This window comes from Aquila chrysaetos, chromosome 15, assembly GCF_900496995.4.
Source record: "Aquila chrysaetos chrysaetos chromosome 15, bAquChr1.4, whole genome shotgun sequence".
Lineage (NCBI taxonomy): Eukaryota > Metazoa > Chordata > Aves > Accipitriformes > Accipitridae > Aquila > Aquila chrysaetos.
Genome location: NC_044018.1, coordinates 654167 through 676371, shown reverse-complemented (window position 1 = coordinate 676371; position 22205 = coordinate 654167). Strand labels below are relative to the sequence as shown.

The 22205-nt window shown below is 39.4% G+C and overlaps 1 protein-coding gene across 11 annotated transcripts in view; it reads left to right on the top strand.

The window, feature by feature from the left end:
* Positions 1 to 22205, top strand: part of DTNB (dystrobrevin beta) — a 214767-nt gene that overhangs the window by 45814 nt on the left and 146748 nt on the right. For all 11 annotated transcript variants that reach the window (XM_030037505.2, XM_030037503.1, XM_030037509.1 and 8 more), the window contains one exon: positions 13922 to 14088. In XM_030037505.2, the coding sequence (XP_029893365.1) occupies positions 13922 to 14088 (167 nt within the window). The remainder of the gene's footprint in view (positions 1 to 13921; positions 14089 to 22205) is intronic.

The following is a 22205-nucleotide window of genomic DNA, read 5'->3' as shown; positions in this document are numbered from 1 at the left end:
CTTCATCATTCCCACTGTAACGGTCTTAGTCCCAGAGCATTTAAGCCCAGACTTTTGTTGGAGTGAAGTGTTCTACAGTTCTGGGATGAAGACTGATTCTTTATGAAATCATGAGCAATAATGCAAAACAAGATTAGTTTTAGACTTCTAGCATCGCCAGTAGTGGAAGATGAAAAAACAAGCAGCAGAAAAGTTATATTCTCTAAATGTTCATGTTTATTCTGAAACTTTTAAAAATCTTCACTTGAACTGTGCTTCAACATACGCTTTCAAGTGCTGACTCCCAAAGATTTTGGTACCCATTCAAATGTCTGTCTTGAGTAGCATTTGAGCACATGAGTCACTTCATTGCTCACTATGGGAGGCAAATGCTGAGCTCCTCTCACTTCCAGACCTTTTCTTAGCTAAAATATCCTGGGTTTACTGCCTATGGAAAGTATTTAAGGAGCAATAAGGGATGGAAAACTGAAGATTAACGGTGAGAAAGAGTGATGAAAGAGTCATGTGGCTGAGAGGGCTTTATGGAGTTCAGGGAAGCAAAAAGATTTCCTGCAGAAAGTTGTGCAAGTGTATCAAAACTATTTGTTGGTTTTAGCGGCCAAAAAGGTGCTGTGTTTAATTGCTTGTACAGTTGCACACAGTACATGTGTATGATGTTTTGTATGTGAATTTTAGGGAAGAAAAAAAACCAAAACTTTTTTTTTCTTCACCCATAAACTAAACTTCATCTTTTGTTTCCTGCCCCACAGAGTAAAATCATGTTATCATCCTTCAAAACCCCTGCCCTACTAGTTGTAAACACTTCTTCCACTTAGTGCATTTATGGTCATTTCAAGGTGTATAGACTTCTTCCTTTTAAGACACAGGTAGATAAACTCTAGACTCTTTTTTCTGCCTAGCTGTTTACAGGCACAGCTTGGCAGTTTGGCTCTAGCTAAGTTTTCATGATTTATATTCCATTATCTGTTTCTTGACATTTATGCCTGTGGCATGCTTAAGTATTGCTGTGATTTTGATATGCTGGTTTTTGGCATTTGTTTCATTGTATTCTCTTGATCCTCTTGCAAAGCATATCTGGTTGTGAATTTAATCTGCATTTGTTCATCAGTGAACAAGATCGGAGTTGCAATGCTCAATGGGCCTTTTCCTTCTGTATTGCAACAGAAGAGATGGTGAATTTCCCAATTGCTTGATATGTTTACAGTCATTTCCTGATCACTGTGGGTCTCATTTAAAAAGTGATTTTTAAAAGAATTTTGAGGGGAGCAATTTCATGGAGACAAATCTTATGGGAAAACTTACCAAAAAGGTGAGAAGTCCTATCTGTTTAAAATATTAGGTAAACTACAGTACTGTGGTGTCTTTCCCATCCTTATGGGCCAGGTTGCACTAATAGAAGGGCAGCAGTGACTTCTTGCTTTCATCTTCCTTTATCCTCTTACCCTTATAAACTCGTACTTCAAGAAAAGCACATAGGGTGAAATAAATATAGTAAGGAAATGGGCAGTAAAATTGTTTATATGGATTACAAGTCAGGATAGAATTGCACAGAGCTTAGGCAAGGGTAAAATGTTTAAACGGTGTTCGGACAGAAATGAAATGGTGGAAAGATCTGGAGATAATCCACAGTCTGATCTTTTTTCTGCTTGAAACTACTTGAAGGAAATTACTAGATACCCAGAATAATATCTTCTTTATAGATTAGTGCATGTGTTCCTATATTATCTGACAGCTTCTGCCCTTATTGTGCTATATGGCTGCTCTATAACATGCAAATCCCTATTCAACCATCTTCACTGGGAGCAGTTGCGTAAGTGCCCCTTTTGTTGACACTTTCTTCCAAGCAGCAAGAGACTCCTCCCTCCCTGTTCATCTCTTCTGCCAGCCAGTCCCCAGATTTAATCCTGTGTTACATACAGGACTCTTGTTACACATAGGTTTAGCAGTCAGATAACTTGGTAGGATAACTTTTAATGTTTGTGGCATTAGAATTATGTTTCTAATTTTTATAAGCCTCTTCTACAGCTACCTCCCAAGCTGTTTGCTGAATTTAGTTACCATTGATAATTCGTGCCAGTGTTCTTGCCCTCTAAGTTACTACAATTTTTTTTTTCCTCAGAAACTTTTATTCTGTTGCAAATGGTATTTTTGCTCCAGAGTCAGGCAGCAGTTCATCTGCTTAAAAGAGCTGATGAGAAATCATTGCAGCTGATGTAGAGGTATGTGGCAAGCCACAGCAGGCTTAGCAGGTGGGGGAGATCAAGTCTGGATTATGTCCCTGCAGTAAAAGAAGTTAAGGGAGGATTGGTGTTGGGGCCTGACTATGGGAAGGTAAAAATAGCAAATTTGAAGGATAGAGACCGTAGAAGGAATGAGCTTGGGATTACTGGGACATGTGGTAGGAAAAGAAATGTTGAGGGAAGACACAGCTCTGATTACTGATGTGCCCGCTAAGGAAAAAGCAGGCCAGAAGCTTTCATGGTTTAAAGTCTGGGACAGGACATATGCAAGAGTTCATTGTTGCTATGGATCTGGATTGAATATCTGCTATTAAACGGTCATTTTCAATGTTTAAAAAGCAGAAGATGGAAGATGTGAAGCTTGTGCTGACAATGGCTACTGCTGTGGCTTCTGTGACTAAATTAATATGAAGTTACTTTGTAAGTGTTGTGTGTGTTAATATCTGCATATATTAAAAAACCCATAAATTTTGTTGCAATGTATGATTGTAAGAGGTTACAGGAACGCCTGTCTCCTTTCATTTGAAAACTTTTCCAGAACATGGGCAAAAACATGAAAGAAACAGAAGTCAATGCTGATTTAAAACAGGATCATCTTTTTTTTTGGGTGTGGTGGTGTGTTGTACTAATGCCTTCAGTCAGACTTTTGTCAGCTTTACAAGCCTGCCAAAACCAGTCCTCTGATTTGGAGGAAAGAATTGGCCACAAAGATTCTCTTGTCTTCATCTGTTACGTGATAATGGGCTACTGCTGCGAGTGCATACTTCTTTGAGACATTGCCTCCGCTTCTAATCCTGACCGGTTGTTCAGTGCTGGGTGTAGGACTGCTCTTTTCCAGGACTGGCATGGTGGGAACTTCAGCACTGGATAGGGTAGGAATTGGCATCTCCCTATGGCAGTTGTGGAGCTGAAATCTGAGACATTAGGTTCCCAGACAAAATACTGACATTGTTCCATAAAGTGTCGCACAATTATTAATAGGGCTTAAGTTTCAGACGTTGATTTGGGCCCTTAATGAATTTGGTACACTCAGTTTTTAAATTTTAAGCTACAGCTGGCACCTGTGTTTCAGCACTTTACAATTTCTTAGTGACAGGTTCTCATGTCCAGTGTAAACTAAAATCAGCAGCAGTCACAATAGGGAGAGTAACTCTGATATCCACCCAGATGCTGGAGCTTGCTTTACTAGGGTTGTTACTGAAGGTCTCTCTAGCTGATGAACTTCTGTTATGTTGTGATCTGATACTAGAACTTGTGAGAACTGTGAAACATTTCCACCTTTACCAGTGGAAATTATAAAGGCAGACAAAAGAGTAGCTCATGATAAATAACCTCCTTGTTCAAGGTGAACTTCACTCTCTAGCACTATGCAGTTATATTTTTTTTTTAATTTTGTTTTTACTGTGGATGCTTTACTAGAGGTGCTGAACTGTTTCTTCAGAATAGGTTTTCAAGGCTGTAGTCAGTTATCCTGAAATGTATAAGATGATTCTCCCAGTGCAGATTCATGAGAATGTGCGGTCTTAAAAATAATTTTGCCTCTTTCCTCATGAGCCTCACGAAGTTCAGCACTGGAAAGGAATAACCCCATGCACCAGTGCACACTGGGGACTGACTGGCTGGAAAACAGTTTGGCAGAAGAGGACCTGGGGGTCCTGGTGGACACCGAGTTGAACATGAGCCAGCAATGCCATCTTGAAGCAAAAAAGGCCAGCAGTGTCCTGGGCTGCATTAGGAAGAGCATAGCTAGCAGGTTGAGGGAGATGTTTATTGCCCTCTGTTTAGCACTGGTGAGACCAAATCTGGAATACTGTGTCCAGCGCTGGGCTCTCCAGTACAAGGGAGACGTGGACTTTACTGAAGTGAGTCCAGCAAAGGGCCATAAAGATGATGAAGGGACTGCAGCATGTGTGGTACAAGGATAGGCTGAGAGAGGTGGGACTGCTTAGCCTCAAGAGGAGAAGGCTCAGGGAGACCTTATCAATGTGTGTAAACAACTGGTGGGAAGCAGTAAAGAAGATAGAACTATGCTCTTCTCAGTGGTATCCAGTGGCAGGACAAGAGGCAATGGGCACAAATGGAAATACAGGAAATTCTGTTTAAACATAACAAGAATTTTTTTTTTATTGTAAGGGTGGTCAAACTCTGCGTCATCACGTTGCCCAGGTTGTGGAGTCTCCATCCTTGGAGATACTGAGAACCCAACTGGATAATTGCCTGAGCACCCTGCTCTGGCGGACCCTGCTTTGAGCAGCTCTCCAGAGGTCCCTTCCATCCTCAGCTGTTCAGCGATTTTGTGATTCTAGGTATGATTGCAATGAGAATCATTAAATCATTCCCTGAAGTTCTCCTCTTCCATGAGTCTGTAAACAATGTTTACTTGATAAAAATGGGCTCAGTCCATAAAGATCCATCCTTTAAGTTTGTGTCTTTGCTACTACTATCTTGAACACTTCTCTCTGTAGTATCGGTTTAGTAGTAGTCTTGTTCTGGAGTCAGTTGTTAATTTCCACTGCAAGTTAGTTTTCTTTGGATTGCACCTTGTCAGAGTGTAGTGCTTTTCTTCCCTAACCTTTCTTCCCAACCTGATGTTTGTCGTCTTCATAGCTTGTAAATATTCTCATTAATTACTCTGGCAATCACAGCTGAGTTACTTCAGAGGCACTTGAACACCTCAGTTGACACCTTTTAAAAAAAAAAAAAATAATGATCCTGCAATTTCCTTGGTTGTCTTTTCAACTCTGATATAAGTAAAAGGCAATTAAGCTCTGAACTGAGCTTGGTTTGTTGGCGACATAACAGTTACAGGTAAAAAATAACATATCTTCTTTCTCAAGGCATCAAATAAACTCCATGGATTACTAGTATTGATCTAAACAAATAAGCCAGCATGTTATTTTTGACAGCCATCATCTCAGTCTGCATGCTGATATGCAGCCTAATAACAATATGCTTTTGTGCAGGCATTCTAATCTGTTTAGTTATGCTTTTGTAGAAATAGGATCCTTTGTAAAGGCAAGTGAAAGAAGTCGTCTCAGGCTATGGGGTTTTTTTCTCTCCTATTTATAACAAAGCGAAAATATAGAAAAGAACATCTAGCTTTTAAGCTTGCCATTGCTGTTATCTTAAGCTTATATTAACATTTGTAGAAATACTTTGCTAGCTCATAGACTCTTTAGGGTAAGGATTGTATCTTACCTGAAATACAACAATTTAAAAAAACCAAATGTGTGTGGTAGGGAGAATGCAGTTCCTGTTTGGGAGTTCCCAATTAAAAAATGTTCCATACCACTTTTTTTAACCATGTCAGGTCATTCTTCAGTCAGGTATTATAATTCAAGCTTTGGCCGCCTTCTGTGGCAAATAAGTCTTTAACTTTCCCAGAAGATCAAAATAATTTCAGTAATTTCTGAATGGGGTTGAGAATTTCTGCCTTTCCTAAAATGACAACATTTGTGTTTAGCAGCTATAAAGCAGCCTTAGCTGGGGTAAATCTTTTACTTTTTACAAGGGAAGATAAAGCCTTGCAGTAGAATTCATTTTCAGCTTTCCTTTGGAAAAAAGGGAAAAAAAAAAAAAAAAAAAAAAAAGGCTAAAAAATCCACAGACCTGTGGTGATGATGCCATTTTTCTTTTTTGGCTTTTTCACATTTCTTGAAAGGAGGAAGGTGATTTCCCAGGAAGATACGCAAGACGTGCTGGTGTTTTGACAGGGATGTTGAATACATGGACCATCTTAACACTTTCCTCTAACAACATTATTCCTCTTGTGGGAGGGTGAGTGGAGGCTGGCCAAGATCATGCTCAGTTGTTGCAGAGCTCTGACACCTCTCGGTGTTCTGTGTCCGATCTCTGCTCCCTTCCCCTTTCTTCCCTTCCTCGCTTCCAGATGGACAGGTCAGTGGCTGAGCAGTATTTTCAGTGTCTGGGTGGGTTGTGTTGCCATTTCTTTGCCTTTCCTGAAGCACAGGGGAAAATCCCCTTCCAGAAGCAGAATTGCCTTATTCTCACACTTATTCTTTCTGTGCTTCCCCAGGTTTCTGTGAATTCTAGCTTCCATTAAGAAATGTAATATAAGTTTACAGACATACTCAGAATTATTTCAGAATTATCTTGATGGTGGTAAAGGAGTTCCAGTGACAGAAACTTGTGCTTTGGATTCAGTCAGTCCTTCGCTGCTCTGAATGTATCACTGACATCCATCGAGAAACTACTCTTCCTTTTTTCCTTACTGTGATTTTTGAGACAGTGTTTTTATGATTACTCAGGAGCTAAAATTTTTTCAGTTTGTGCTTTAGGGAATGTGGACAGTTTCATGGAGGTCTGCATTGTCCTTGGGTTGTCAGTAGGTAAACAAAAGGCTTAATAAGAAAAATGTAGCTTTAAAATCTTCTGTACCAGCAATAGGTAATTTCCTGCACTGTCAGAGTTGTAAGTTGTCATTAAGGAAGACTCTTCTGATTGTGAACTCTCGCCCTTAAAAACCAGTTGTAAACTACTTAGATTCTCCAGATGATTGCTTTAAAGAAAGGGAAAGGAAGCTACAAACTGCTGTAGACATCATTATAATTAGGAAGACTGATACCCCTCTAAGAGGCACAGTGTCACTTGTACCTACTAGTGATAACAAACATCTGAAAGCACGTTTCAGAAAGAAGCCTCTGCAAAGATATTTTGGTCCGTGCTGCCCTGGTATGTTAATTCCTGTCTGTGGTAACTTGGGTAGCGTAAGTCAGTAATTCTGTGTAGCTTTTTTACAGAGTACAGGAAGATGTTAAGCTACTGCTCAGCAGACTCTGCTAGACTCAGCAGAGTCTTTGTGCAACGTAGACTGGGTCTTGTGATACACTTGTGTTTTTCCGTGCCCTGGTTAGAGCCATCATCTGACTTGGCACCTTGGAGTGTGTCCCACTGGTGGTATTCTGTGAGTTCTTAAGTCCATCGTTTCTTTTCTGGATACAAATTCTGTAATGTGTTTCAGTCTTACTCTGTTTTCCTGGTCCCTAAGCTTTCCAGTGGAATGTAAATTATTTTAAAAGGTTCTTCTACATAGGCTGCTGTGTACCACATGCCAGATTTCTTCTGTTCATCATAACCTGCTGATGCTGTGGAAGTAGTCCATCAGATCTACGTGGTCCATAGATCACAGGTTGTAAAGCAGTGTTCCACTGCAATGAGTGGAGCAGAATGTGGTTAGTCCAGGAGATTAGCTTTTGTTCAGAGATTTGGCAGCAGAACACAGGCCCAAAGAGTATTTGTGTGTGTTCACAACTGTTAATTTAGAGCAAGGAGGTCAGGTTCCTGCTTTAGTCAATAGGAAGGTATAGAATCCTGCTCTGACTGCTACCTGAGCAGACCTCTATCCACTGATTTTCGCTAAGAGTGTTAATCTCCTGGCAGAGTTCTCCTTCTGCTTATTTGAATAGTTTCCATGGAAAAATCTGCAAGTCAGAGTTGAAGCCTGGAGCTTGGCATGTACTAGACTTGATTTTTGTGGTAAAATTGCATACAGCTTTATAAGGAATGCAGTATTTGGAGTAACAGGCTTTTTGTGGCTTGTTTAATCTCATAGCTAACGGTATCATTTGCATGTATTTTACATTCGAGTAATAGAATTTAGAAGTTACGGGGGTACACATCAATATTGCTGGCCTGTGTCCACTAGCACAAAGCAAAATCTTGTAGCAGTATGTCTTGTTTACAGATGTAACTGTGAGTACCACATGTAAAAGAACAGTGTAATAAAAGTTTGTATTTATAGTCATGGCAAGTTCTTCAAAGCATTTCTCCTCCAACATTAATTCTGTCTTAGCCAGAGTTTTGAACAGTAGGGGTTTTTCCAAGGTTTTCCCTAAAACATTTTTGTGAAAATGGTGAATTATTACATCTTCATCATGCCTTCTACTTTTATTATCTCCTCTTTGATTTCTTTTCTTGTATTTTGCAGCTGTCATACTTTCATTTTCCTTTACGTGCTAGTTTTTTTAATGTCCCTGGGAATTTCTCCTACACAATTTAATAAAGGCTCTCTTCTTTTCCCCTACTTAGTTCTATCTACATTTTGTTATTCATACTGTTCTTCCTACAGAAATACTGTCATGTGTAAGCAGACAACTTGGATATGCTTCTCAGTTCCAGACCAGTCTCTGATCAACCAGTCCTGCATCTCTCTTAACTCTCTCATGTATCTTTAAAATTAGGGTAATTTGAAACAAAATGTCCAAAGTATGGATCCACAATTTTCCTCTAAAACTCTTCTTCATTATTTCATTTTAGCAATCTATCATTTATATTACTCTCATATTTTGGAAGCCTTAATCATATGTCCCCATGAGAAGGGCATTGTCCAGACAGAGCAAAGACTGGTTTTTGGCATCAGCAGTCAAAATATAACATAAAAGATGACTACATGGAGCCAGGGCAGTATATGGACATTTCAAAACAAGGAAGAAGATCGGATTTGGAGTTTGTAGCCCAAAGATTGGTGGTGGAGTGAAGATACCTACATTTGGGTGGAAAACAGTAGTAAGGGATTTTGACCAGAACAGCTTCTGTGGAAATGAGAGGCAGAGAGATTTCTTAAGATCAGAACTGAGGGAGAGGGACATCAGACAGTAAGCATGCATTCGGTAAGCATAGAGACAAAAGGAACTTGGGGTTAGAGAAGAAAATATCATCAAATTTTTGTCCTTGGAATCTGAAAACCTAAATTGTGTTTATATTTTGATGTTGGAGAGCATGGGGAACAGACCAAAGTAAATAATAATAAAGAAGGAACAGCTACGACGAGTTTGAGGTAAATCACAAGATGGCACAAGAAAGTCTTTGAACAAATTTGGGATTTGTAGAAGAGAGCAAATTAGAAGTATCTGTGTAATAGAGGAGGGAAGAAGAGGGGAAAAGTCACATCACATTGTTCTGGTTTTCATTTGGAAGAATTTAACATGTCCTGATCAGAGAAGAAATGGGAATGAAAAGAGAGGAGATTTGAAGATTAATGATTGAAGATTTGAATACTGGTGGCAAAAATACTGTTGAGGCTTTAGCAGAGAGTTAAAGATTACTTACATGAGAAGAGTTTTGGCTGGCAGAGCTGAAAGGAGAAGAGGACACAGCTTTGATGGGAGTGGTTAGTTTTGTGACGAGATTTCTTTCAGGAATACTCGGGAATGCAGGAGCCTGAGCAGAGCGAGTGATGCTGGGGTGGGTCAGACAGGATGGAAAGTAGAAGGACGTGTCCTGCAGCCTGGGGCAGAACGCTTGGGAGGGAATTGAAATACGATGACAGTCACTGACTGTATCAGTTGAAGAAAAAGGGAAAGCAAAAACTTGCAGAATACAGATATGTGGTCAGGAGTCAGAAAAAGGAGGAAAAGCCAGACAGGAGAATTGGGTTCATGGTCCAATCTCTCTAGCTGCTTCCCTCTCCTGCCCTTCCTGTGCCTTCCATCGGGAATTGGTCTGCTGGCAGGAGAAAAGGGAGGAAGGAGCAGGTTGTCCCTTTCTTGAAAGACCTGTAGGAGATTTGAGTCTGGAGTACTGGCAGCCAGAAAAGGGAATGACTGAAGACTTGGAAGCAGCGAAAAGTGCAGAGAAGCTTAAAACTCCCACTCCCATATGTGGCAGGGAGCTTTCGGTATAGGGACACCTTCAAAAGAGAAAGGTGTCAACAACAAAAAAAAAAACGCTCAGGTCACTGAGGCAGAGAAAATGAAGCATGAGCATTTTGATTAGAACAAGTATTTCAGAGGCAGGAGGAGTAGGAAGGAGAGAGAAAAAACGGATTGGGACATGAGGTGAATTCTTGCGGTCCACAGGCAGGAGGGGTCATGGTGACTCAAGTGTGACTTGGAGTTGGGCCTGTCAATGATGTGAAAAACATTTTCAATTGACCACTTCATGGCAACTACAGTCTGGTTGGATTTATGCAGATGGGAGCGTGGAAAGCGATCTGAACAGGAGAGAAGAGAAATAAAGTTTGCAACATGTCCCAATCCAATGTCGGGGAAGGTTTCGATATGATCCCAAGAGCGAGATTAAGACACAAACGAGGTCAAATGCCATATAGTCAAAAGAGTTTTTATTATCAAAAGTATCACATATTTTATGGCATTCAGAAATGAACAAAAAAATGGGAAAAGAGTAATACCTGCATTTGATCATGACATACCACCTGCCAGTAAGCCAGGAAGGGGAAGACAGCAAGTTGGTACTGGGAAGAAGCATGCTGTTCCACTTCATTTCTTTGTTTCCCATCCATAGCTAAACTTTGTCACTTTCAGAAAAAGACAAAACAAACAAACAAAAAAACCCACAAACAAACCAAAAAGTGCACCTCTTTGGTTTCTATCTTGATGGCCAGGTACCTTGCCTATGATCTACTAATCTCAGATACTGACTGTTCTGATCTTCTCTTTACCAATCATTCTGAGAGCATGCTTTTTTCAGTACATTGAGTACTGTCACCATTATTGTTTTGCCTCATGTTTTATTTTATCAGAATGTTGTTATTGCTTTCCTAAATCAAGCATATAAATTTCAAGTTTTTGATTCTTTGGTTCAGGATGCTGTAGTACTTTTGTCCCCTTTTCATCAATAGTAATCTCTTCTAAATGCATGGAGTCAGAGAAGATAAGAGACATTCTTGAAAAGGTAGGGAAGAAGAGACAAGATCAAGTGGCATGCAGAGGTAGACAGAACATGCTGCGATCAGCTGATACCAGTATATTGGCTTTCATTAAGGTAGTGACCTAATGCTCTGGCTTAACAGGAGACAGCATCCCTGCCACAGGCAGAAAGGATATTGCAGGAGAGTGTGGGGCTGGGGTGCGCAAAAAAAAAAAAAAAAAAGCTTTGGGAACCTGTGACTTCACCCATCTCTCTTCCCAAAGGCAAACCCAAGTGTATGTAAACATTCTTGAAAGATTTGCCTCGCTGCTTCTTAAAATCCTCTATCAAAAACTTTCAACACCTCTTTGGACTTGAAGCTGGGGTGAGATCGGTATTTAAATATTCTTAGGCTGAGAAAGTTTTTCCTAATGTTCTAGCATGAGTTTTTTCTTATTGCAGTTTAAACCCTTAAGTACCTGTTTTTTGGCCACTGGCTCTGGAGAATGTATTGCTATTTTTGTAAGTACCTCTTGCATGTTTGATGATACCTTCTCATAGTCTACTCCCAGCAAAGATGTCTACTAGATATTGTTCAGACAATCCTATTGCTTTCTCCTGTCCATACAATTAACCCACATCTTCCTTAAAATGTGATGCCCAAAATCGGATATTTTTGATGATCATTCAGTATGTTTATGAAAAATATTGACCCATTTGTGACTTGGAATAAAGCCCTTCGCTCATCAGATCTTTCCATTTTAACTGCTCTCTGGTCTTTTTCCAGTGAGATTCACATCCGAGTTACACTCCTTTCGTCTACTGTGTATTTCCCATTGTCATGAGAATATCATGGGAGACCAATTTTGTAAGAATGCTGAAGTAAAATGAAAAATTGATGACATTTGATGCCTGTTTCCTATTTTCAAGGTCAATTACTCTGTCATGGTAAAACATTAGGTTGATTTGGCAAATGCCCATGGCTCATTTCTCTGTTGTTCTTCAGGTGTTTACAGTCCTTTGCTTTATTATTTGTTCCAGTATGTATTCTAGAAGTTAAAATAACATGAGAAGTCAGTAGTTACATAGGTATAACTTCACACCCTTTTAAGGATCATAATTACAATTCCTGTAATGTCCCTTTTAAATCCCCTGCTAGTTTTCTCTCATTCTGTTTTTCTAACTTTGTGAGTATTTTAACCCTCATTAATAATTTGTCCCGGTTTTCAGTTCTGTAGACTTCCTTTTGAATTTTAGGTTATTAAGGAGCTCTTCAATTTTAGCTATGTTGGTGTTTTACTAAAGTCTCCTCTTTTCTCTGCACTGAGATATTTTATGCTTGTTTCTTTAGCATAACTTTTTCAAGGAACTTTAAGAATTCTCCTAACTCATTTTTCCTCTTGAATTTTTTCTTCTTGTAGCTTACCTACTCATTCTCATGAGTTTACTGAAACCTGCTGCACTGAAGTCATGTTTTCTCTCCTCCACTTCCTAAAATTCACAAAATTACTCTGTTGGCATGTTAACTTAAGGTCACTTGTCATCATCTTTTTCAGCCAGTTTTTTTCTACTGTTCAATCCAAATCTAGAAGTCTTCCTTTTCATTGCTTTCTTTACCTTTTCTATTAAAAAAAACAAAAAGTCACCAGTTCCTCTACAGTCCATTCCCAAAGGGCATTTGTATATTGAAATCGTCCAACACGATCAAGTCCTTTGCTTTATACAGTGTTGCTACGTGCTGCAATAGAGCATCATCCACCTGATCATCTTGGCTTAATTATCCATGGCATTCCTGAGCAGATTAATGCTCAAGTTGTCTTTGCTTTAATTGTTATCTGTGTGTTTTCAACAGTTTTGGCATATGCATCCACTCTTGAGGTAGTAGTCGCTTCTGCACTGTTAAACTGGCCAAACCTTCCTGTAAGAGCGGTATCTTTCTACATTAATTTTATTGCCCTGTGCAGTATTGCACCAAGTCTCAGTTAGAACAGCTAAGTCATCATTTTTATCACAGATCGAAACTCCAGACTCTTTCTAATTATTTCTCTTGCATCTTTCAGTAGTTTATAATAGACATACCTAAGAATTTCAGCTGACTGGCCAGTGAGCTGCTCTTTTTTCCTGTAGTCTTCTCCATAGCAGTTATTTATACCTGTCTGTAACTACTTATGCTCTAGACCCACAGCAATGCTAAACCATTTGCTTCTGTAATTCGCCTTCACCTTCATCCTTCCGTTCCATGTCCTGTGCCTTACCTTTTAAGATGCATTTGACACAGTAAGATATCTCCTTTACCTCATTCTAACATTCCTCTTTTGTTTATCCTGAAGACTTCTCTCTTAAATGGAGCAAGCCTGTGATTGTTCATGGGTAGAAGAACAGGGAAGAAGCTTTTTTCTTTTTAATTTTTTTTTCAAGCCTGCTTCTAATCGTGGTTCTGCATGTCATACCTAATTTAATTTTCCTGTTCTCAGATGTTAAGGCTTAGAGGTACATTGAGGGTTTTCTTCAGTTTAAGCTATAGGGGTACAAGAGGCAGCTCACAGTTGGGGAAGAGCAAGGGAAGATCCTCAGTGAGAGGTGATTCAGAGCAGAAGCCCATCGTGGTGCTCTGAATTTGCCTGTTCTGTGAAAAGCTCTCTCAGCTGACTCTAGGGCAAAGTGATCTCCTTAGGCAGAAATGAGTCCGTGAAGATAGCCTTTCTGCTTTTCCTGTCCGCACATACGTATTCTCAGTGTTGTTGGACTTCCACGGAGCCTTCTGGGTCCGAGTGTCTCCAAGGAGGGAGAAATCTGAAGAAATACTGAGCTTGTCAGATGGAATTGCTATGTTATCATCAACTTAAATTTACGGTTAATCTCACCAAAATTACCTGCTCTGCACTCAAAATCCATGACCTGCCCAGAACAACAAGTTGGTTAAGTGGTTAAGAACGTGGGGAGGGGGCATGGGGGTTGTAAGCTCCAATGAAATTTAATGATCGAGGTTTTCCTAAAGTTCACTTATTACTTTTCTTTTTTTTTTTTTTCCTTTTTTTTTTTTTGGTCCCCCCTCCCTCCCCATCTCCACCAAGTCTTCCATCCCGTGGAATGTTCGTATTGCCGGTGTGAGAGCATGATGGGTTTCCGGTACCGATGCCAGCAGTGCCACAACTACCAGCTCTGTCAAAACTGTTTTTGGCGTGGCCATGCAAATGGTCCTCATAGCAACCAGCATCAGATGAAGGAGCATTCCTCTTGGGGTAACTCACCTTTGTTTGTCGTGCTGAAACAACCACCTCTGTACTCATTTATTCTGAAAGTTAGTTTTTATAGTAGAACTGCACAGTAGGACTTTTAAAGGTTTTCAAATACCAAATGCGTATAAATAGGTACACTGTACTGGTTTTAGTACAAGTAACGTTTTTAATTTATTGATAGTTGTCATTGTATTCAGTGCTGTTTTAAAGCACACAAGACAGCACCGTCCTTCTCAAGGCCTTAACACGTGAAAGGGGGAAGAAAAAACACATCAGTCCTACTTTTCTTGTATTTTCCTCTCTTCTAGCTTAAAAAGACTTAAAGGTTGCAGTACCTTTCCTCCCCAGAAAGGTAAACCAGTTAGCATGAATGCTGTGCTTAGAAAGGAACTGTCAAGTGGCATCGTTAAAGATAGTATTTCTTCAAGACAAAAATTCAGTATTGGTATTGTCCTGACAATTGTAAATACATGCATTGAAAACTCTTAACTAATAAGCCTTAAAGAAATTACATGAGAAATAACATTCAGTTGGATGACTATATGATAATCACATCTCAAGAAATAATAGACAGTTTTAGATAAAAAACCCCTATTTTATGGCAAAAGATTAAGACCAACCCTTTACTTACTCAAAGAGAAGTTCAAATGATGATTCAATTATAATTAGTAATTATCTTCATGAGGAAGAGTCATTATAGTATTACTGTTTAATTTAGAAAATTGGGGCTTAATACCATTCAATAGTTGGAAGGCGAGGATAGGAAAATTCGGTCTTAAATATTGTCCTTTTTTTAACTATGTGGGTGATAAACTTCTGGAATGTTTAATCTGAACTACCAGTAGATTATTATCCCCTTAAGTAGATATAAATCCAGTCTGCATTTTTTAATACAAAGACGTATCTAAATAGTAGCTCTAACTCTAATGTAGATATTTCCTTCTGAAGTCTCTGACCTGTGTTTGCAGCAAGTCAGGTTAGATGGCTGTGCCCCATTCTAGTAGTAGGACCTGTGAATCTGTCATCCTGTTTTGTTTCAGTATTAACTTTTGAGGCATTTGATTCTTTCTAGACTGTACAGAATAAGTTGATTTTAAGAGATAATGTGAACTGGAGGAGTGGGAAATTACATAAATGGAAAAGGAGGATATTCAGACTATCACTCTTCTGGTAAATGAAACAGTGCAGGGTTGTTGTATGATCTGAACTGCTGGACTGTCAGAACAATCCCTAGCTTCATTGTGGAGCAGACGGCAGTCTCCCAAGCAGCTCCTAAGGTAAGGTTTAGGAGTTGACACAGGCAAGGAACCATGCCTACTAGACAGCCTGGGTGCAGCCACCTTGCTTTGGAGATCAAGAATTCAGATTACCTGCCATTGGGACCAGGTGGTGGCTCTGGAACTGTTCCCTTACGTATTCTTCGTGGAGGAGAAGAGGGAATTGCACCTACAGAAGCAACACTAAACAAAGCACAAAACTGGAAGTAGATGATTACTGGAAACAGCAGAAGATACTGGGAAACTGAGTTTTTACAGAAGAAAAGGAAAGAAAGTATGAAAGAAAATAATGATAGTTGGGAACCCGGGAAAGAGGCTGCATTTTAATATCTTATCTAATGAAAACACTGATACATAAAAACAATTGGTCCAGAAGTCTGTAGAAGGAATTTTAGCAGTAGCAAATTTGGCTGTCTTGTACAGAAACAAGATGTAACTCAAACTGGTAAGAAATTGCAGCAGTAGGTGAAATGGAAGGAACACTTTTAAAAGGCATGCTTATGTAAATCTCTTTGTAGGAGGTTTGTATAGTACAACTATGGAGTTATGCCTGGATGTGAGCCAAAAGAATAAAAGGCATGAAGAGCGAAGGAGATACTTACGTTTGTTGTTCAGCATAGTCAGAATCCACATCAAAGAAAGATGAAAACAAGAGGCTAAAAGTTGCATAAAGGTGAAGGAAAGACAAAAGATGGAAATGAAAGACAAAAATGGAGAAATCTGTGGGATTCCAGTAAACAATAAGGCAATCATAAGGAGCATTTATGTTGCTGTAGTCTAAAGTAATATTTCTGGCTCTAGCTCTAAAAACTTATTTCTGAGCCTTTTTAACCATTTTGTGGATTTTTTTAAGCAACAAAGTGTTTTAAATGGACTAAAAAATTCAGGGATATATAAAATACTACTACAGACTGGGTTGTCTCTTACGAACTGAGCATGGAAGAGGAATCTTGAGAGAGGTCTCTTAATTAGTTTTTCTTTTAATCTTTTTTTAACTTTTGCAAGTCTTGTGCATCAATTTTATGAAAATTGAATATTAGTCTTCCTTAATTAAAAAAAAAATATATCTTAGTTTTGGTTTTGGACTGCGTTGCTAGTTAAATAACAGACAATGAAATCCATCAGTTGGTGAGGTCAGGGAATCTGAAGTGTCTTTTTCATGACAGTCTTCAGTAGGACACTTCTGCCTTCATTAGCCGGGTGATTAGTACCGCTGGTAAGGGGGCAAAGCTGAACCTGATAAGAAGATGAAGAACATCCGGCAAAGGGAATGAATTTGAAGGTGTCTATTTTGGATTGCTTACGTTTTCAAAAAAGATGCGGTTCCATACAGAAAATTGCAAAGTTCAAGTGAGACTAAGCAACCGCAAAGTTTCATGAAGGACATGTGGTTGGGGAGCAGTTCTGCAGAAGACAGTTCGGGGAATGCAGTTGCCTATGAACTGAACACGCATCAGCAATGTCAGACTGTTGTGAAAACACTATATTGGTGTCTAGAAAGGAAGACACGACTGCAAAATGCGCATTGTAACTCTTCACTGAGCACTGGTGCAGCTTCAGCTGAAATAGCATGACCTACTTGTGTGTTTACTCAACAATAATTTCTTGAGTGAAGACCCAAAGACTCCTGCTGACCAGATCTGCAGAGGTTAGCTGGTACTCTGATACAATGAAAAAAGAAATTTATTTTTCCTGGGTTTCCAGTACAGCCAGGTCCAGTTCAGTCTTGTATGGTGTATTTTCAGAGGTTTGGAGCCCTAAGACCCAGAATAAGCATTAATAATAAGTATTTTCATAAGGTTCTTTTCCCTGAAATTCTGAAATGCCTTTGAAAATTTTTGATACTATAAATCATACAGTATGGTGATATTTTAAAAATATATATACATATATATATTACTATAGTGATATTACATATATATGTAAGTTCAGGTAGAAACATTTTTTTGAAAGAGGGATTTTGCTGCATGAACACATTGCTTATTGGGGCCTGTTTGCAGGGGGTGGAAACACCTTCAAACACTTTCCAAATTTTTCCTTCTGGGCTATTTCAATTTTGTTTTTATTAAATAGCCTTAAACACTGATTCATTTAGTTATGTACGTGCAGCAGAACTGAAAATCAAATTGTTCATTTTGAAAGCATGTAGATTAGTCATTGTTCATTCTGTTTATTTTTTGTTTAGTCTGCTAAACTTAAGCGGTCTCTGTCATCTGTAATTTTCAGGTAGAATGTTAAAATAGCCAAGTACCCTAAGGGCTTATACCCTAGGGTGTAAGTTTTGATGGCTTATTAACTGTGGTTGAGTTAGAACGCTCTTCCTGCTATAAATAATGGAATGTTTGTTATTTATAACCACCCTTAACATGGTGGCTTTGGAATATGTATCAACAAACCAAACAAATGTTTAGTTGTTTCTATAGTGATAATATCTATGGCTTCCGTTGGGAAGTCATTATACTGGGTACTAATCAAATCTAAAACAAAAGACAGACCCTTTTATCTACCGAGTTAAAGTCTAGCAATACCGTAAGTAGCTGTTAATAAGATTTTGCTCTCAAAATTACATCTCTTATATTTCTGGTTCATTTAATTTCCCATTTAGACTACCTTAAAGTTGTTGTTTAAAATTTTCAAACATGCTTTTATTCAGTCTCCCAGAAACAAGCTGAAAGGGAACACGGTATTAAATGGTGTGCTCTGCATCCCTGTCACGTTGCTGTCTATGTGTGGACTTCCACCATCACATGGGCTCCTATTTTCAAGTGATGTGAAAAACCCTTTTATAATTCAGCATTTTCCAGCAGAGGGCACGCTGCCCTCACACACAGACAAATAACAGGCCTGGACATCTGGGGTGACTGTGTACCTCCTCTGCTGAGAGCTGCAAGCAGACGTGTGTGCTTTAGCTTCCTTCTTGCAATACCATTTCCGTCTATGCATTCCGCTCGCTTCACTTACCTTACTGGCTTCTTTCTACTTAATCCACTTGGCTGCTCAGCACAATTCCTCTGCTGGGAGAAGAGGGAAAGTTCTCTGTGCACTGACTGAAAATTTTTTTTTGCTTGCTTACCCATTTTCAGTATAGAAGAAGGGTGGATATGCTGCATTACTTTGTGTTTGCATCCTGTGTGGTTTATGATATTACAAGTAGTATCCGTAGAATGAGACAGATATTGGAGGGGAGGGGGGAAAGAGAGAGAGTGAAACGGATAACTTTAAAACCTCAATTTTCAAATAAGTGTTCTTATCAACCAAGTTTCAGTTCCGTTTTTATTACTTACAAATTTCTAAGGCCATCGTAACAATTGTTTACTAGACTCTTTTGGTAGAGGTGGTGTGATTAATGAATAGACAATTAGAAAAAGCTAGAGAGACAACTTTTGGTAACGTAGTTTGTAGTTTCCAGCTTTTTAATTCCATGATGGAAGTTTTGGGGTTTTTAAGAGATGTAACCTTTGATAGGAAGGCAGGTGGACAGAGACAGGATCATAGAATGGTTTGGGTTGGAAGGGACCTTAAAGATCATCTAGTTCCAATCCCTCTGCCATGAGCAAGGACACCTTCCACTAGACCAGGTTGCTCAAAGCCCCATCCAACCTGGCCTTGAACACTTCCAGGAATGGAATATCCACAACCTCTCTGGGCAACCTGTGCCAGTGCCTCACTACCCCCATAGTGAAGAATAGGGTAGGATCTACAAACCATTCTGAAGAGGATCTGGCAACACACAATACAGGTGCAATTAGTTTTCAAATGTATGGAACATCACAGTTGCATTTTACTGATAATTTCTCATGTCTTTTGCACATGTAACAGTTTCTCAGTGGTATCTGTCAATAACATATTAGTTTTCCCAGCAGAAAGTGGTCAGTCTGTTTGCATTTGAGGCACATACCTCAGCCGTGTTTGTTTGGGCAGATCTAGGCAACTCCAGGGGTAATGCTTGTCAGGATGGAGGCGCAACTCAGTTTTGTCTAAACTTGGTTAAGAACATACACACTCAGCACTTGCTGTGTTTTCTGTGGGAGGTCCCTTCGTAGTATTTTCCTGACTCCCAGGACAGCAAGCTGAATCCCTGCTATTAGAAAGCAGCTGCAGAGCAGTGTTTCCAGCTGCGAGCAGTGTGCATGTCTCACTGGTCGAACAGAGCCAGACCCCGCACAGTGCAGTGACGTGCTGACATCTGCCTTCTGGGTCTCTGGGAAAAATGAGTTGAATAGTTGTTCTAGTACTTAAAATGACTTTTATAGGCTAGTTGCACGCTTACGCAGGCATTGCTACATAAGTCATATTTTGTTCATGCTTTATTCATAACTAAGTTGGATAAAACCATGATTGTTTATTAAATAAAAATGTAGAATCTAGAACAGTCCTTGACTGATGTATCGATGATAAATTTACTGAAATAACTGAACCCCGAGTGTTTGGTTTACATTTGATTCTAACTGAGGATGAGTGTCATAGGGAGAGTGATTCCATGGTTAATAGGAAAGGTGTTTTAACCTTACCTTGTGGCTATACAAGTGGAATGTGAAATCACCAGACGCGTACAAGTGCAGGGCCAGGGTCTCCTTCAACTTTTTAGAGGAAAAAAAGAGAACAAACATTCCAGCTTCTCAGAAGTATTTATTTTACCTTTTTTTTTGAGCTTTCTCTGGAGCCTGGAGAAGTCAGATGTGCTTGCTGGTATGTAGACCCTGTTTTGGATCATGAAAACTGTGTTTGCTGCTACTTATGAACTTCTGCAGGTTGCCACTGCAGTAGCTGCAGAAAGCATGCATACCAGCCAGTGCTGTGCCTGGAGAGAGACAACTTGTATAATGTTCACCTGATCTGACCTCGATTTCTTGTTCAGTTGAAAAATTTATTAAAATGTATCATCTAGAAAGTGGTAGTGGAAGTGATGTTATAGAAACAGCCTGGATATCTGGATTCATACGTAATTCAGTAGTCCAGCTCTGGCTTTGAACTTCATAGGTATTTTGGAAGACAGGAGACCCAAAAACGTGTATCTCGAATAATCAGCTCAAAAGGAAGAGGACCTACTGGGATGTCTAGTAACTGCATACTGAATTGTAACTATCTGGAGATCATTGATTCCTTAAACACCTAGGTAACTGGTGGCAGACGTTTCTCATAAGTTTTATTATTCTATGCATGATGAAAAAGAAGCAGAAACTGTTTCTTTTGAAAATTTATTGATAGACTTGGGTAAAAGGTAAGTATCCTCCACAGATAGATCTAGATAGGTAAAAGGCTGAGAGAGTTTGCTGAAGAAGGAATGTCAGACTGTAAAAAGATTTGTTGTGCTGAAAAGCAGGAGTTCCACAAGAAGCACTGCAGTTGTTCCTTGCTAATGCACTCAAAACTGCAAAGCGCTACTGGCAGATTGCTAGAGCCAAACTGATACTTTTGCATCTCATGAACCTTTTGGAATAATGCAGAGAAAGAACTTTTCGTGCAATTTTCTTGGCAATTAGATGATCAGTAAAAAGGGAAAGTAAGTTGCTATGTGACTTAACATTTTGGAGCAAAACCAAAAACATGAATACCAGGGTCCAGGAAGGTTGCTGAAACATTGTGTCCAGATAAAGAGCACGTATTTCGTTTATGTGCCTGTCTTTTTTTTGGATCATCAACCATGCTTACCATCAGACTGATATAATGGCCACAGCAGTGCAAATCCCGCTGAGTCATGTACCATGCCCATTTAGGAAGTAAAACAAAATGGATTGCCTGTTAGCCATTCCCAAGAGAGTATGTGGATGAAGCTGAAGTTAGAGCAGCGTGTTGTTGGCTGGTTTCTGCAGTTACGCTTCTGTAGCAGAAGGAAACATTAAGTGGTTGAAAGCCTCTGAAAATAAAGGCACACCAGACTGTTTTACCATCTAAAGCTGAAGATAAGTCTGTAAATTGGACTCTAGGATGTGTGAAACCTTTTTCAAAGTCTGAAATTCTTTATTAATTTTAACTACTTATTTGGAGTTGGAATTTATTAATATAGGGGATTTTGCAGTAGTACATCCAAGCTCCAAACTGACTGAGATCCTGTTGTGACAAAAGTTGCAGATACTTCATAAAACATAGTTTGCCCCCAGCTATTTACAAATACAGATTAAAGTCAGGAAGGAACAAGATGAACAGCTGGGGAGAAAGAATTTGTAGAAATACAGTAGTGCTAGTGATGGGCAAGTGGATGTGTTATGTGGGGAGGTTCACAGTGGTGGTGTCCGTGATGGGGAAGGGGATAGTGGTATTTGTGGTGGTGGTGGTGGTGGATGAGAGGATTATGTTACTCTGGGGCTTTCTGTTTGTTTTTTCTGCTTTTTTGAAGGGGAGAGTATCTTACAGACAGTATCAAACAGGCAGGAGGTCAAGATTAGCAACAATGATGAGAGAGAGGTGGTTTTTATTAGAAATCACTAAAGTAGAACTCAGCTAATTGAAAGAAAAAATAGCTGTTTCTCAGGGAAATGAGATACCCGTAAGAGGTATACTTGCCTGTGAAGTAGCATGATCATTCTGCCTGCTGTGCTCTTTTCACTGTCAACTGCACTGAGAAGCATTATCAAGAAGTTGGGATCAATGGAAATTATCTTTCCCCTATAATTTTCAGAAAGTGAAGCTGCAGTAGTGGCTCAATTGTACAGCATTCTAGACAGCACTGCGTTTGTTTGACAAAATAAATGGTGGGGTAGCACAATAGGATATAGTGTTTGTTACCACAATGGAAAAAACACTTTAAAATAGCCTAAAAATACTCTAAACAGGAGGTCACAGAAAAGGTATGCTGAGAATAGATGGTCTGTGCAGAAACCAAAGATGAACAGGGTAAAGAG